The sequence below is a fragment of the Coregonus lavaretus genome (assembly GCF_964263955.1).
Source record: "Coregonus lavaretus genome assembly, contig: HAP1_SCAFFOLD_2630, whole genome shotgun sequence".
In the NCBI taxonomy this organism is placed as follows: domain Eukaryota; kingdom Metazoa; phylum Chordata; class Actinopteri; order Salmoniformes; family Salmonidae; genus Coregonus; species Coregonus lavaretus.
The window spans coordinates 25,001-39,557 of NW_028156853.1; the positions used below are offsets into that span (position 1 = coordinate 25,001).

Here is a 14,557-nt window from a genome sequence, read left to right on the forward strand (position 1 = left end):
CATTTTAAACTAAATGTTAAATTCATTTATAAAAAAAAAAATTAATATGCCATTTAGCAGACGCTTTTATCCAAAGCGACTTACAGTCATGTGCGCATACATTTTTTACGTATGGGTGGTTCCCGGGGAATCGAACCCACTACCCTGGCGTTACAAGCGCCGTGCTCTACCAATTGAGCTACGTTCTGATCTGTTGCATCAGATTAATTGCTTTTTAATGGGGTCCTCTGTAGCTCAGCTGGTAGAGCACGGCGCTTGTAACGCCAAGGTAGTGGGTTCGATCCCCGGGACCACCCATACACAAAAATGTATGCACGCATGACTGTAAGTCGCTTTGGATAAAAGCGTCTGCTAAATGGCATATTATTATTTTTATTATTATAATGTACTGGTTGTATGAATTTGGGATCCTTCGTCCCACAACTGTCCCCAGAGTCTGTTTGGAATAAGGCTATTTCTTTCTCCACAAGCTGACCAATAGAATAGGTCAACGTTTCTACTCCGGCGGATAGGAGATTGGCAGACTGGTGACTTTGCTGTTCGTTACTCGTCTTGTTGGCGGAGGAACTGTAAAATGTGGACAGTTATTCTGAAATCTTCAAAGTGCGCGTCGGGAATTCGGTAAGAAGGGGGGGACCGGACCGCACGTCGTTGCATCCTGGAGTTGCATGTTCTGACCAGATGAATTTACCATCATCTAAATGGGATTTTCTGTCATTCTGATCACCGTGGGTGGACGCCCTGATCAGGTTTACACACACAAGGCATATGGGTCCGGCAGATTTCTCAAATGTCCGGTAAATTTTTAAATACTTCCGGTAAAATGTCAAGCGCCACATTCTCCTGACGGAAACCCTGACGCACACACACACACACACACACACACACACACACACACACACACACACACAAAGGGAACACATACACACACACACACACACACACACACACACACACACACACACACAAAGATCTGCAGACCTCCACACGGATACACAACTGCTCACAAGACACTGGAAACATTAACCCTGCTGTCTGTGTGTGTGTGTGTGTGTGTGTGTGTGTGTGTGTGTGTTCCCCCCTGCAGGTAGTTTTGACCTGTTCAGTTCGTCCAACGGTACGTCCAGAGAAGACCTGTCAGAGTTTGACAGCCTCCACCGCTCCACTCTTCTCTCTGGTACTCCTCACACTCCTCCTCCTCTTCCTCTTCCTCCTCCTCTCTCTAACACACTCCTTAAGTAGTCTTTATGACAGTCTCCTCCACCGCTCCCCTCTCTCTCTTTGTAGTCTTTATGACAGTCTCCTCCACCGCTCCCCTCTCTCTCTTTGTAGTCTTTATGACAGTCTCCTCCACCGCTCCTCTCTCTCTCTTTGTAGTCTTTATGACAGTCTCCTCCACCGCTCCTCTCTCTCTCTTTGTAGTCTTTATGACAGTCTCCTCCACCGCTCCTCTCTCTCTCTTTGTAGTCTTTATGACAGTCTCCTCCACCGCTCCTCTCTCTCTCTTTGTAGTCTTTATGACAGTCTCCTCCACCGCTCCTCTCTCTCTCTTTGTAGTATTTATGACAGTCTCCTCCACCGCTCCTCTCTCTCTCTTTGTAGTCTTTATGACAGCCTCCTCCACCGCTCCTCTCTCTCTCTTTGTAGTCTTTATGACAGTCTCCTCCACCGCTCCTCTCTCTCTCTTTGTAGTCTTTATGACAGTCTCCTCCACCGCTCCTCTCTCTCTCTTTGTAGTCTTTATGACAGTCTCCTCCACCGCTCCTCTCTCTCTCTTTGTAGTCTTTATGACAGTCTCCTCCACCGCTCCTCTCTCTCTCTTTGTAGTCTTTATGACAGTCTCCTCCACCGCTCCTCTCTCTCTCTTTGTAGTCTTTATGACAGTCTCCTCCACCGCTCCTCTCTCTCTCTTTGTAGTATTTATGACATTCTCCTCCACCGCTCCTCTCTCTCTCTTTGTAGTCTTTATGACAGCCTCCTCCACCGCTCCTCTCTCTCTCTTTGTAGTCTTTATGACAGTCTCCTCCACCGCTCCTCTCTCTCTCTTTGTAGTCTTTATGACAGCCTCCTCCACCGCTCCTCTCTCTCTCTTTGTAGTCTTTGACAGTCTCCTCCACCGCTCCTCTCTCTCTTTGTAGTCTTTATGACAGCCTCCTCCACCACTCCTCTCTCTCTTTGTAGTCTTTATGACAGCCTCCTCCACCGCTCCTCTCTCTCTTTGTAGTCTTTGACAGTCTCCTCCACCGCTCCTCTCTCTCTTTGTAGTCTTTATGACAGTCTCCTCCTCCTCCTCTCTCTCTCTTTGTAGTCTTTATGACAGCCTCCTCCACCGCTCCTCTCTCTCTTTGTAGTCTTTATGACAGTCTCCTCCTCCTCCTCCTCTCTCTCTCTTTGTAGTCTTTATGACAGCCTCCTCCACCGCTCCTCTCTCTCTCTTTGTAGTCTTTGACAGTCTCCTCCACCGCTCCTCTCTCTCTTTGTAGTCTTTATGACAGCCTCCTCCACCGCTCCTCTCTCTCTTTGTAGTCTTTATGACAGCCTCCTCCACCGCTCCTCTCTCTCTCTTTGTAGTCTTTATGACAGTCTCCTCCACCGCTCCTCTCTCTCTCGTTGTAGTCTTTATGACAGTCTCCTCCACCGCTCCTCTCTCTCTCTTTGTAGTCTTTATGACAGTCTCCTCCACCGCTCCTCTCTCTCTCTTTGTAGTCTTTATGACAGCCTCCTCCACCGCTCCTCTCTCTCTCTTTGTAGTCTTTATGACAGTCTCCTCCAAAGCATATTGAGGAGTTGGTTAAGAAGCTGAGGGTTAAAATAGGTGTAATGCCTCTCGCTAAATAGTAGGAAGCAGATTATTCAGTCGACGTTTCCTACCGGTCCTAGACTATGACGACATCATCTATATGAACGCAGCTGCTACTTCATTAACGCCGTCAGATGCAGTTTATCACGGCGCTCTGCACTTTAATACGGGCGACCGGTTTAGTATTAATTACTGCGTTCTCTACCAGGAAGTTGGTTGGCCCACGTAGGTTGATACATTGCTATGTTTTCATGGTGGTCCTCTGTAGCTCAGCTGGTAGAGCACGGCGCTTGTAACGCCAGGGTAGTGGGTTCGATCCCCGGGACCACCCATACACAAAAATGTATGCACACATGACTGTAAGTCGCTTTGGATAAAAGCGTCTGCTAAATGGCATATTTATTTTATTTATTTATTCATTTATAAAGCCCTTTTCTTTTTTACAAAAAGTCCCACTACTTTTAACATCATTACTCAACTTTAGATATAAGAGTTACCACACAAGGTCTCAGGGATGGCTAACTCTGGAAATTCCTAAATCAGGCTTTTAGTTTTCTTGCACCTTTATTTGTGGAACAATCTTCAAAATGTTCTTACATTTTTATGTTTTGGTGCCTCTCGGGGCAGTGGTCACCAACCGGGTGATCGACCGGTCGATCTACAAGGCATTACTAGTCGATCACCAAACCTTTCTGTGGATAAGCCAATGATAAAGGCTTGAGCTCCTTTTAATATAATTGGTGTTGTGCTGTTGGCGGTAGTTTCACTAGATTCAAAAGCCCTGTTCACTAGATTCAGAAGCCCTGTTCACTAGATTCAGAAGCCCTGTTCACTAGATTCAGAAGCCCTGTTCACTAGATTCAGAAGCCCTGTTCACTAGATTCAGAAGCCCTGTTCACTAGATTCAGAAGCCCCGTTCACTAGATTCAGAAGCCCTGTTCACTAGTTTCAGAAGCCCTGTTCACTAGATTCAGAAGCCCTGTTGGTGGTAGGTTCACTAGATTCAGAAGCCCTGTTCACTAGATTCAGAAGCCCTGTTGGTGGTAGGTTCACTAGATTCAGAAGCCCTGTTGGCGGTGGGTTCACTAGATTCAGAAGCCCTGTTGGTGGTAGGTGCACTAGATTCAGAAGCCCTGTTGGTGGTAGGTTCACTAGATTCAGAAGCCCTGTTGGTGGTAGGTTCACTAGATTCAAAAGCCCTGTTCACTAGATTCAGAAGCCCTGTTGGTGGTAGGTGCACTAGATTCAGAAGCCCTGTTCACTAGATTCAGAAGCCCTGTTGGTGGTAGGTGCACTAGATTCAGAAGCCCTGTTCACTAGATTTTTCACGCTCAGCGGTTTCCCGTGTGTATCAAGAATGGTCCACCACCCAAAGGACATCCAGCCAACTTGACACAACTGTTGGAAGCATTGGAGTCAACATGGGCCAGCATCCCTGTGGAACGCTTTTGACTCTAGTAGAGTTCATGCCCCGACGAATTGAGGCTGTACTGAGGGTAAAAGGTGGCGCAACTCAATATTTTGTACACTATGTACAATTATCTGTAAGGCCCCTCGGTCCGGCAGTGAATTTCAACCACAAAGACCAGGGAGGTTTTCCAACGCCTTGCAAAGAAGGGCACCGATTGGTAGATGAGTAAAAATAAATAAAAAAAAGCAGACATTGAATATCCCTTTGAGCATGGTGAAGTTATTAATTACACTTTGGATAGTGAATCACCCAGTCCACTACAAAAATACAGGTGTCCTTCCTAACTCAGTTGCCGGAGAGGAAGGAAACCGCTCAGTGATTTCACCATGAGGCCAATGGTGACTTTTAAACAGTTAGAGTTTAATGGCTGTGATAGGAGAGAACTGAGGATGGATCAACAACATTGCAGTTACTCCACAATACTAACCTAAATTGACAGAGTGAAAAGAAGGAAGCCTGTACAGAATCTAAATATTCCAAAACATTCATCCTGTTTACAACAAGGCATTAAAGTAATACTGTAAAACATGTGGCGAAGCAATACAACTTTTCCCCCCAATTAAACACATTACAGAGTAACACTCCATATTTTCAAGCATAGTGGTGGCTGCAGGGGCGGTGTGTTCATTAGGGCGATATGGGCGACGCACTGCCAAACGGGAAAAGCAAGGGATTTTTTTTCTAATCAATTATATCACGGCAACAGTAGTTATCAGTGTTCTAATCTAGACGTCTGATCTGCCACTAAATGTCCAATCAGGCTAAAGTCGTGCTTCAAATGTCCCCGCCCGTTTTGGGGCGATTTCAGTCAGGTTGAAAATCGCCCAGAAGTCTCTCATAGCCTCTCATGTAAAATCTATTTTTTTCAAATATCAGAGCTTTCAATACAATCTCTATGGGTTTCTGAGGGCTTGCACTTACGCGCTTTCGTCATACGTAACATAACCATGAACGTAACTAAGAAAAGAGCGGGTAGCAGCGTCAATCAATTCACGTACTACTATCAAGATGGCTAGCGTTCAGTGCAACTCGATTGTCTCTTTGAAAGAAGTTCACATCAAAGACCATTCAAAACGAGCTACTGGAGTGTATGCTAGCGGTCATGAGGGAACATATTGTGGAGGAGGTGAAGTCGGCGAACTTCGTAGCTATCCAAGCTGACGAGACCACGGACGTTTCTACACAGACACAGCTGGTGCTTGTGCTGAGGTACATAGATAGCAACCACAAAGTGCAGGAGCGCTTTTTTGAGTTCCTTCCCATCTCGGAATCAACCTCAGTCTCAATCGCCAGTGTGCTTTTGGAGAGACTGAACGGTCTTTTTGCCGACGACGAGAAAGTCAAACTCATTGCGCAAGCTTACGATGGAGCCAGTGTGATGAGGCGAGAGAAGGCTGGTGTGCAGCAAAAGGTGCGTGAGCATTTCAAGAATGCCCATTACGTGCATTGCTATGCGCATCAGCTGAATTTGATCATGCAGCAAGCTAAAAAGTAACTAGTAAACTAGTCCTCAGCATGCCTGATTTCAATGAGAAAGTCATTGACCGCTTTGCTGCATTGAAAGAGAGAAGAGAACAGTTTCAGTACAAGTAATGTAGCCTCTCTCTCTCTTTGTCCCTCCCTGTCTGTCTCTTTAACACACACACGCCCAAATCAGTTCACAGTTGATGTTGTTTAAAATAGTTATTTTTCATTTTAAAAAAAGTAAAAAAAATGTTTTACAAATCTATACAATTGGCCAGAATATGGTTGTTCATATTTACAAATCTATACAATTGGCCAGAATATGGTTGTTCATTTTTACAAAGCCATACAGATAGCTGTGTTTACCTTTTCTAGAAATTATTTTCAAATTCTGTTTTCAGGCAAAATGTCTATCACTGTTCATTTTCACAAATCTATACAAGAGGGCAGAATATGGAAGTCTATAAAAATGTCTTATTACCAATAACTTGCATCAATGTTTTCAGTAGCCTCTATCAAAAGCTCCTGCTTGCTTGTTGTGAATTATGCTCAGGTGCACATATTTCCAATTCAACCATGAGGCCTTTTTGAAGCAAGTAATGTGTATATCAGTATTGACTTATATGCTGCCCCTGTCTTCATGTTGTTGCTGGACATATCTTTTTTAAAATGTGTGTAGGTCACCTAAATCATCAGAAAAATTGCCCCCCCTGAGAATTTTTTCAGGAGCCGCCACTGGGTGGCTGCATCATGTTATGGGTATTGCTTGTAATTGTTAAGGACCGGTTAGTTTTTCAGGATCAAAATTTTACGGAATGGAGCTAAGCACAGGCAAAATCCTAGAGGAAAACCTGATTCAGTCTGCTTTCCACCAGACACTGGGAGATAAATTCACCTTTCAGCAGGACAATAACCTAAAACAGAAGGCCAAATCTACACTGGAGTTGCTTACCAAGAAGACAGTAAATGTTTCTGAGTTAAAGTTTTGACTTAAATCTACTTGAAAATCTATGGCAAGACTTGAAAATGGTTGTCTAGCAATGATCAACAACCAATTTGACAGAACTCGAAGAATTGTTGCACAATCCAGGTGTGGAAAGCTCTTAGAGACTTACCCAGAAAGACTCACAGCTGTAATCGCTGCCAAAGGGGATTCTAACATGTATTGACTCACAGGGTTGAATACTTAATGTAAATGAGATTCGGTATTTCATTTTCAATGAATTTGCAAACATTTCTAAAAACATGTTTTCACTTTGTCATTATGGGGCGTTGTGTGTAGATGGGTGATTTTTTTTGTTTTGTTATTTAAAAAAAAAAATATATTTTGAATTCAGGCTGTAACAACAAAATGTGGAATAAGTCAAGGGGTATGAATACTTTCTGAAGGCACTGTATAATTGTCAGGTAAAAAAATCTGGGTTAATGATTCAGCCGTCAGGGGCAGAGAGCTGCGGACACAGTGGATCAATAAAACATCTGGGTTAATGATTCAGCCGTCAGGGGCAGAGAGCTGCGGACACAGTGGATCAATAAAACATCTGGGTTAATGATTCAGCCGTCAGGGGCAGAGAGCTGCGGACACAGTGGATCAATAAAACATCTGGGTTAATGATTCAGCCGTCAGGGGCAGAGAGCTGCGGACACAGTGGATCAATAAAACATCTGGGTTAATGATTCAGCAGTCAGGGGCAGAGAGCTGCAGGAAAAGTGGATTGGTTTACATCAATCTTAAGCAAGGCATCTAGCACATCACAAGGAGAAAGTTGTTGAAATGAAAACAAAGATTGAGTAGAAATTGAGGCGTTAACCGTGGAGTCAGCTAGTGGTAACCTGTCTCTCTCTCTCTGTAATCCTCCTTAACCGTGGAGTCAGCTAGAGGTAATCTGTCTCTCTCTCTCTCTGTAATCCTCCTTAACCGAGGAGTCAGCTAGAGGTAATCTGTCTCTCTCTCTCTCTGTAATCCTCCTTAACCGAGGAGTCAGCTAGAGGTAACCTGTCTCTCTCTCTGTAATCCTCCTTAACCGTGGAGTCAGCTAGAGGTAATCTGTCTCTCTCTCTCTGTAATCCTCCTTGACCGTGGAGTCAGCTAGTGGTAACCTGTCTCTCTCTCTGTAATCCCCCTTAACCGTGGAGTCAGCTAGTGGTAACCTGTCTCTCTCTCTGTAATCCTCCTTAACCGTGGAGTCAGCTAGTGGTAACCTGTCTCTCTCTCTGTAATCCTCCTTAACCGTGGAGTCAGCTAGAGGTAACCTGTCTCTCTCTCTGTAATCCTCCTTAACCGTGGAGTCAGCTAGTGGTAACCTGTCTCTCTCTCTGTAATCCTCCTTAACCGTGGAGTCAGCTAGAGGTAACCTGTCTCTCTCTCTGTAATCCTCCTTAACCGTGGAGTCAGCTAGTGGTAACCTGTCTCTCTCTCTGTAATCCTCCTTAACCGTGGAGTCAGCTAGAGGTAACCTGTCTCTCTCTCTCTGTAATCCCCCTTAACCGTGGAGTCAGCTAGTGGTAATCTGTCTCTCTCTCTGTAATCCTCCTTAACCGTGGAGTCAGCTAGTGGTAACCTGTCTCTCTCTCTGTAATCCTCCTTAACCGTGGAGTCAGCTAGAGGTAACCTGTCTCTCTCTCTCTGTAATCCTCCTTAACCGTGGAGTCAGCTAGTGGTAATCTGTCTCTCTCTCTGTAATCCTCCTTAACCGTGGAGTCAGCTAGAGGTAACCTGTCTCTCTCTCTCTCTGTAATCCTCCTTAACCGTGGAGTCAGCTAGAGGTAACCTGTCTCTCTCTCTCTGTAATCCTCCTTAACCGTGGAGTCAGCTAGTGGTAACCTGTCTCTCTCTCTCTGTAATCCCCCTTAACCGTGGAGTCAGCTAGTGGTAACCTGTCTCTCTCTCTCTGTAATCCTCCTTAACCGTGGAGTCAGCTAGAGGTAACCTGTCTCTCTCTCTCTGTAATCCTCCTTAACCGTGGAGTCAGCTAGAGGTAACCTGTCTCTCTCTCTCTCTGTAATCCCCCTTAACCGTGGAGTCAGCTAGTGGTAACCTGTCTCTCTCTCTGTAATCCCCCTTAACCGTGGAGTCAGCTAGAGGTAACCTGTCTCTCTCTCTCTGTAATCCTCTTTAACCGTGGAGTCAGCTAGTGGTAACCTGTCTCTCTCTCTGTAATCCTCCTTAACCGTGGAGTCAGCTAGAGGTAACCTGTCTCTCTCTCTCTGTAATCCTCCTTAACCGTGGAGTCAGCTAGAGGTAACCTGTCTCTCTCTCTGTAATCCTCCTTAACCGTGGAGTCAGCTAGTGGTAACCTGTCTCTCTCTCTGTAATCCTCCTTAACCGTGGAGTCAGCTAGAGGTAATCTGTCTCTCTCTCTGTAATCCTCCTTAACCGTGGAGTCAGCTAGAGGTAACCTGTCTCTCTCTCTCTGTAATCCTCCTTAACCGTGGAGTCAGCTAGAGGTAATCTGTCTCTCTCTCTGTAATCCTCCTTAACCGTGGAGTCAGCTAGAGGTAACCTGTCTCTCTCTCTCTGTAATCCTCCTTAACCGTGGAGTCAGCTAGTGGTAATCTGTCTCTCTCTCTCTGTAATCCTCCTTAACCGTGGAGTCAGCTAGAGGTAACCTGTCTCTCTCTCTGTAATCCTCCTTAACCGTGGAGTCAGCTAGAGGTAACCTGTCTCTCTCTCTGTAATCCCCCTTAACCGTGGAGTCAGCTAGTGGTAACCTGTCTCTCTCTCTCTCTGTAATCCTCCTTAACCGTGGAGTCAGCTAGAGGTAACCTGTCTCTCTCTCTGTAATCCCCCTTAACCGTGGAGTCAGCTAGAGGTAACCTGTCTCTCTCTCTGTAATCCCCCTTAACCGTGGAGTCAGCTAGTGGTAACCTGTCTCTCTCTCTCTCTGTAATCCTCCTTAACCGTGGAGTCAGCTAGAGGTAACCTGTCTCTCTCTCTGTAATCCCCCTTAACCGTGGAGTCAGCTAGAGGTAACCTGTCTCTCTCTCTGTAATCCCCCTTAACCGTGGAGTCAGCTAGAGGTAACCTGTCTCTCTCTCTGTAATCCTCCTTAACCGTGGAGTCAGCTAGTGGTAATCTGTCTCTCTCTCTGTAATCCCCCTTAACCGTGGAGTCAGCTAGTGGTAACCTGTCTCTCTCTCTGTAATCCCCCTTAACCGTGGAGTCAGCTAGAGGTAATCTGTCTCTCTCTCTCTGTAATCCCCCTTAACCGTGGAGTCAGCTAGAGGTAACCTGTCTCTCTCTCTGTAATCCTCCTTAACCGTGGAGTCAGCTAGTGGTAACCTGTCTCTCTCTCTGTAATCCTCCTTAACCGTGGAGTCAGCTAGTGGTAATCTGTCTCTCTCTCTGTAATCCTCCTTAACCGTGGAGTCAGCTAGAGGTAACCTGTCTCTCTCTCTGTAATCCTCCTTAACCGTGGAGTCAGCTAGTGGTAATCTGTCTCTCTCTCTGTAATCCCCCTTAACCGTGGAGTCAGCTAGTGGTAACCTGTCTCTCTCTCTGTAATCCCCCTTAACCGTGGAGTCTGCTAGTGGTAACCTGTCTCTCTCTCTGTAATCCTCCTTAACCGTGGAGTCAGCTAGAGGTAACCTGTCTCTCTCTCTGTAATCCTCCAGGTGACGGTCGGGGTCTCTCCTCCCTGACTAGTGGTAACCTGTCTCTCTCTCTCTCTGTAATCCTCCAGGTGACGGTCGGGGTCTCTCCTCCCTGACTAGTGGTACTGGGGACCTGTTTGACCCTCTCCCCAGCGGCTCCAGCAGGAAGACCCCAGAGTCCTTCCTGGGTCCTAATGCAGCACTGGTCAACCTGGACTCACTGGTCACCAAGCCTCCCCAGCCTGCTCCTATTGTCAACCCCTTCCTCGCTGCTGCAGGTACAGACAGGATGCACACACGGTACAGGACAGACGGTACGCCAGCGTTTCCCAAACTCGGTCCTGGGGCCACCCTCAAGGGGTGCACCTTTTTTGTTTTTTTGCCCTAGCACTACACAGTGGATTCAAATAATCAAAGCTTGATGAAGATGTTGGTTATTTGAATCAACTGTGTAGTGCTCGGGCAAAAACCCTTGGGGTCCCAGGACCGAGTTTGGGAAACCCTGCGGCGGACACACACAGTACAGAGACGGGTGTTGAAACTTGTTGAGTTTGAATACAATCTCTGTTCTCTCTCTCTCTCTCTCTTTGGTGTTTGATACAATCTCTGTTCTCTCTCTCTCTCTCTGGTGTTTGAATACAATCTCTGTTATCTCTCTCTCTCTGGTGTTTGAATACAATCTCTGTTATCTCTCTCTCTCTGGTGTTTGAAAACAATCTCTGTTCTCTCTCTCTCTCTCTCTGGTGTTTGAATACAATCTCTGTTCTCTCTCTCTCTCTTTGGTGTTTGAATACAATCTCTGTTCTCTCTCTCTCTCTCTCTGGTGTTTGAATACAATCTCTGTTCTCTCTCTCTCTCTCTCTCTGGTGTTTGAATACAATCTCTGTTATCTCTCTCTCACTCTCTGGTGTTTGAATACAATCTCTGTTCTCTCTCTCTCTCTCTGGTGTTTGAATACAATCTCTGTTCTCTCTCTCTCTCTCTCTCTGGTGTTTGAATACAATCTCTGTTATCTCTCTCTCACTCTCTGGTGTTTGAATACAATCTCTGTTATCTCTCTCTCTCTCTCTGGTGTTTGAATACAATCTCTGTTATCTCTCTCTGGTGTTTGAATACAATCTCTGTTCTCTCTCTCTCTCTCTCTGGTGTTTGAATACAATCTCTGTTATCTCTCTCTGGTGTTTGAATACAATCTCTGTTATCTCTCTCTCTCTCTCTGGTGTTTGAATACAATCTCTGTTATCTCTCTCTGGTGTTTGAATACAATCTCTGTTCTCTCTCTCTCTCTCTCTTTGGTGTTTGATACAATCTCTGTTCTCTCTCTCTCTCTCTCTGGTGTTTGAATACAATCTCTGTTCTCTCTCTCTCTCTCTCTGGTGTTTGAATACAATCTCTGTTCTCTCTCTCTCTCTCTGGTGTTTGAATACAATCTCTGTTATCTCTCTCTCTCTCTCTGGTGTTTGAATACAATCTCTGTTATCTCTCTCTCTCTCTCTGGTGTTTGAATACAATCTCTGTTATCTCTCTCTGGTGTTTGAATACAATCTCTGTTCTCTCTCTCTCTGGTGTTTGAATACAATCTATGTTCTCTCTCTGGTGTTTGAAAACAATCTCTGTTCTCTCGCTCTCTGGTGTTTGAATGCAATCTCTGTTCTCTCTCTCTCTCTCTCTTTGGTGTTTGATACAATCTCTGTTCTCTCTCTCTCTCTTTGGTGTTTGAATACAATCTCTGTTCTCTCTCTCTCTCTCTCTGGTGTTTGAATACAATCTCTGTTATCTCTCTCTGGTGTTTGAATACAATCTCTGTTATCTCTCTCTGGTGTTTGAATACAATCTCTGTTCTCTCTCTCTCTTTGGTGTTTGATACAATCTCTGTTCTCTCTCTCTCTCTCTGGTGTTTGAATACAATCTCTGTTATCTCTCTCTCTCTCTCTGGTGTTTGAATACAATCTCTGTTATCTCTCTCTGGTGTTTGAATACAATCTCTGTTCTCTCTCTCTCTGGTGTTTGAATACAATCTCTGTTCTCTCTCTCTCTGGTGTTTGAATACAATCTCTGTTCTCTCTCTCTCTGGTGTTTGAATACAATCTCTGTTCTCTCTCTCTCTGGTGTTTGAATACAATCTATGTTCTCTCTCTGGTGTTTGAAAACAATCTCTGTTCTCTCGCTCTCTGGTGTTTGAATGCAATCTCTGTTCTCTCTCTCTCTCTCTCTTTGGTGTTTGATACAATCTCTGTTCTCTCTCTCTCTCTTTGGTGTTTGAATACAATCTCTGTTCTCTCTCTCTCTCTCTCTGGTGTTTGAATACAATCTCTGTTCTCTCTCTCTCTCTCTGGTGTTTGAATACAATCTCTGTTCTCTCTCTCTCTCTCTCTGGTGTTTGCTAATGCTGATGTCTTCTCTCTGTTCTGTTTGTCTCTCCCGTGTCTCCTTAGGAGCAGCCCCTGTAGCCGCCCCCCAGGCCAACCCGTTCCAGATGGGCCAGCCCACCCCCCCTACCCTGAACCAGATGAGGGTCAGCCCTATGCCAGGCCAGGGTCTGGGGGGAGTAGCAGGGTTCAGCAGCGTGTCCTCTATGGCAGACCCTCTGCCCCTCTCCTCCCTGGTCCCCCTGGGCCGCGTGGTGCCCGGCGTTGGAGGGATGGGGAGTATCCCAGCCTCTATGTCTATGCCCCAGCCCCTCCTCAGCTCAGCCCTGCCCACCACAGCGGGCACACAGCCCCCCGGGACCAACAACCCCTTCCTGTTGTGAGGAACACCTCAACTACGACCACCCCCTTCAAGACAACACCCCAGAATCCTCTCCAGCCTCCTCTCCACCCCCCTCTCCATACTTCTCTCCTCTCCTCTCCTCTCCTCTCCCTCTCCTCCTCATCTCCCTCTCCTCCTCCTCTCCCTCTCCTCCTCCTCCTCCTCCCCCTCTCCTCCTCCTCCCCCTCTCCTCCTCTCCTCTCCTCCTCCTCCTCCTCACCCTCTCCTCTCCCTCTCCTCACCCTCTCCTCTCCCTCTCCTCCTCATCTCCCTCTCCCCCCCCTCTCCCTCCCCCCCCCCCCTCTCCTCTCCCCCCCCTCTCCTCTCCTCCTCATCTCCCTCTCCTCCTTCTCTCCCTCTCCTCCTCCTCCCCCTCTCCCTCTCCTCACCCTCTCCTCTCCTCTCCTCCTCTCCTCTCCTCTCCTCCTCTCCCTCTCCTCTCCTCTCTCCCCCCTCCTCTCTCTCCAACACTCCCTTCTCTTCCACTCTCAGCCCAGATAAGGTGTGTGTCCGATAGGTCTCGTATTCCAGGGTGTTCTGACTGTTTTGACGATAGAGTGAATCCATGATCAGAGACTAACTCAACGTGTAGAACCCCAGTGAGCTGTGTGTGTGTGTGGTGTGTGTGTGTGTGTGTGTGTGTGTGTACTAAGCAGGGATTTTGCACATGCTCAATTAGCTATGACTGTTGCTTCACCGTTAGTCCTTAGCTGGAGAGAGAGACACCGGACACTGCACTGCCCGGGAGCACACTCTGTTACCCGTTACCGGCCACGACTTGTGAGGTCACTGCTTAGGACCCTAGCCCCTGACCTTTGACCCTGACACACAGCAACATATGAATTTTCACCCCTGCAGATCAACGTATGAATTTTCACCCCTGCAGGTCAACATATGAATTTTCACCCCTGCAGATCAACGTATATGTGAACTTTAACCCTGAGGTCAACGTATATATGAACAGGTGGATGAATTTATATCCCAGAGGAGAAGAGGAGACTGCGTTTATTTGGGAGTGAAAGACACGAGGGGATTTGTTTCCGTACACTGAAGGATGTCTGTTATTCTACAACTGGCTGTAGTTCTTGTGTTGCCAGGTTACGGGGGTGTAGTTCTTGTGTTGCCAGGAGATTGGGGGGGGGGGGGGGGGGGGGGGGGGGGGGGGGGGCTGTAGATCCCTACACAGAGACCTAGTTACTTCCCAAATGGCACCCTGTTCCCTAGGTAGTGTGCACTTACTGGTCAAAAGTATTACTTGTCACTCTGTGCACCCAATTACACAATGTCAAGTAGTACAAAAATCAGGAGATGACAACATTCACAGTAGAAAAGTCAAGGATTACAAAGAAGATTTTTGTGACAAAACGCCAGAGACAAACGACACCATGTTCAGATGTGACATCGGTTAGTCAATAGTATGAACACAGTGTTCCACTGCCCAGCCTGCATCCAGCCTAGATCAGCCATATATATATATA

General features: G+C 46.4%; 1 protein-coding gene across 1 annotated transcript in view; it reads left to right on the top strand.

Annotated features, from left to right (window-relative positions):
* Positions 1–13,141, top strand: part of LOC311119633 (epsin-2-like) — a gene marked incomplete at its 5' end in the record, with an annotated part of 22,105 nt that extends 8,964 nt beyond the window's left edge. Inside the window, 3 exons of the mRNA XM_084194307.1 lie at positions 1,088–1,177; positions 10,418–10,606; positions 12,764–13,141. Of these exons, the coding sequence (XP_084050433.1) occupies positions 1,088–1,177; positions 10,418–10,606; positions 12,764–13,080 (596 nt within the window). The 3' untranslated portion in view covers positions 13,081–13,141. The remainder of the gene's footprint in view (positions 1–1,087; positions 1,178–10,417; positions 10,607–12,763) is intronic.
* Positions 13,142–14,557: the final 1,416 nt, after the last annotated feature.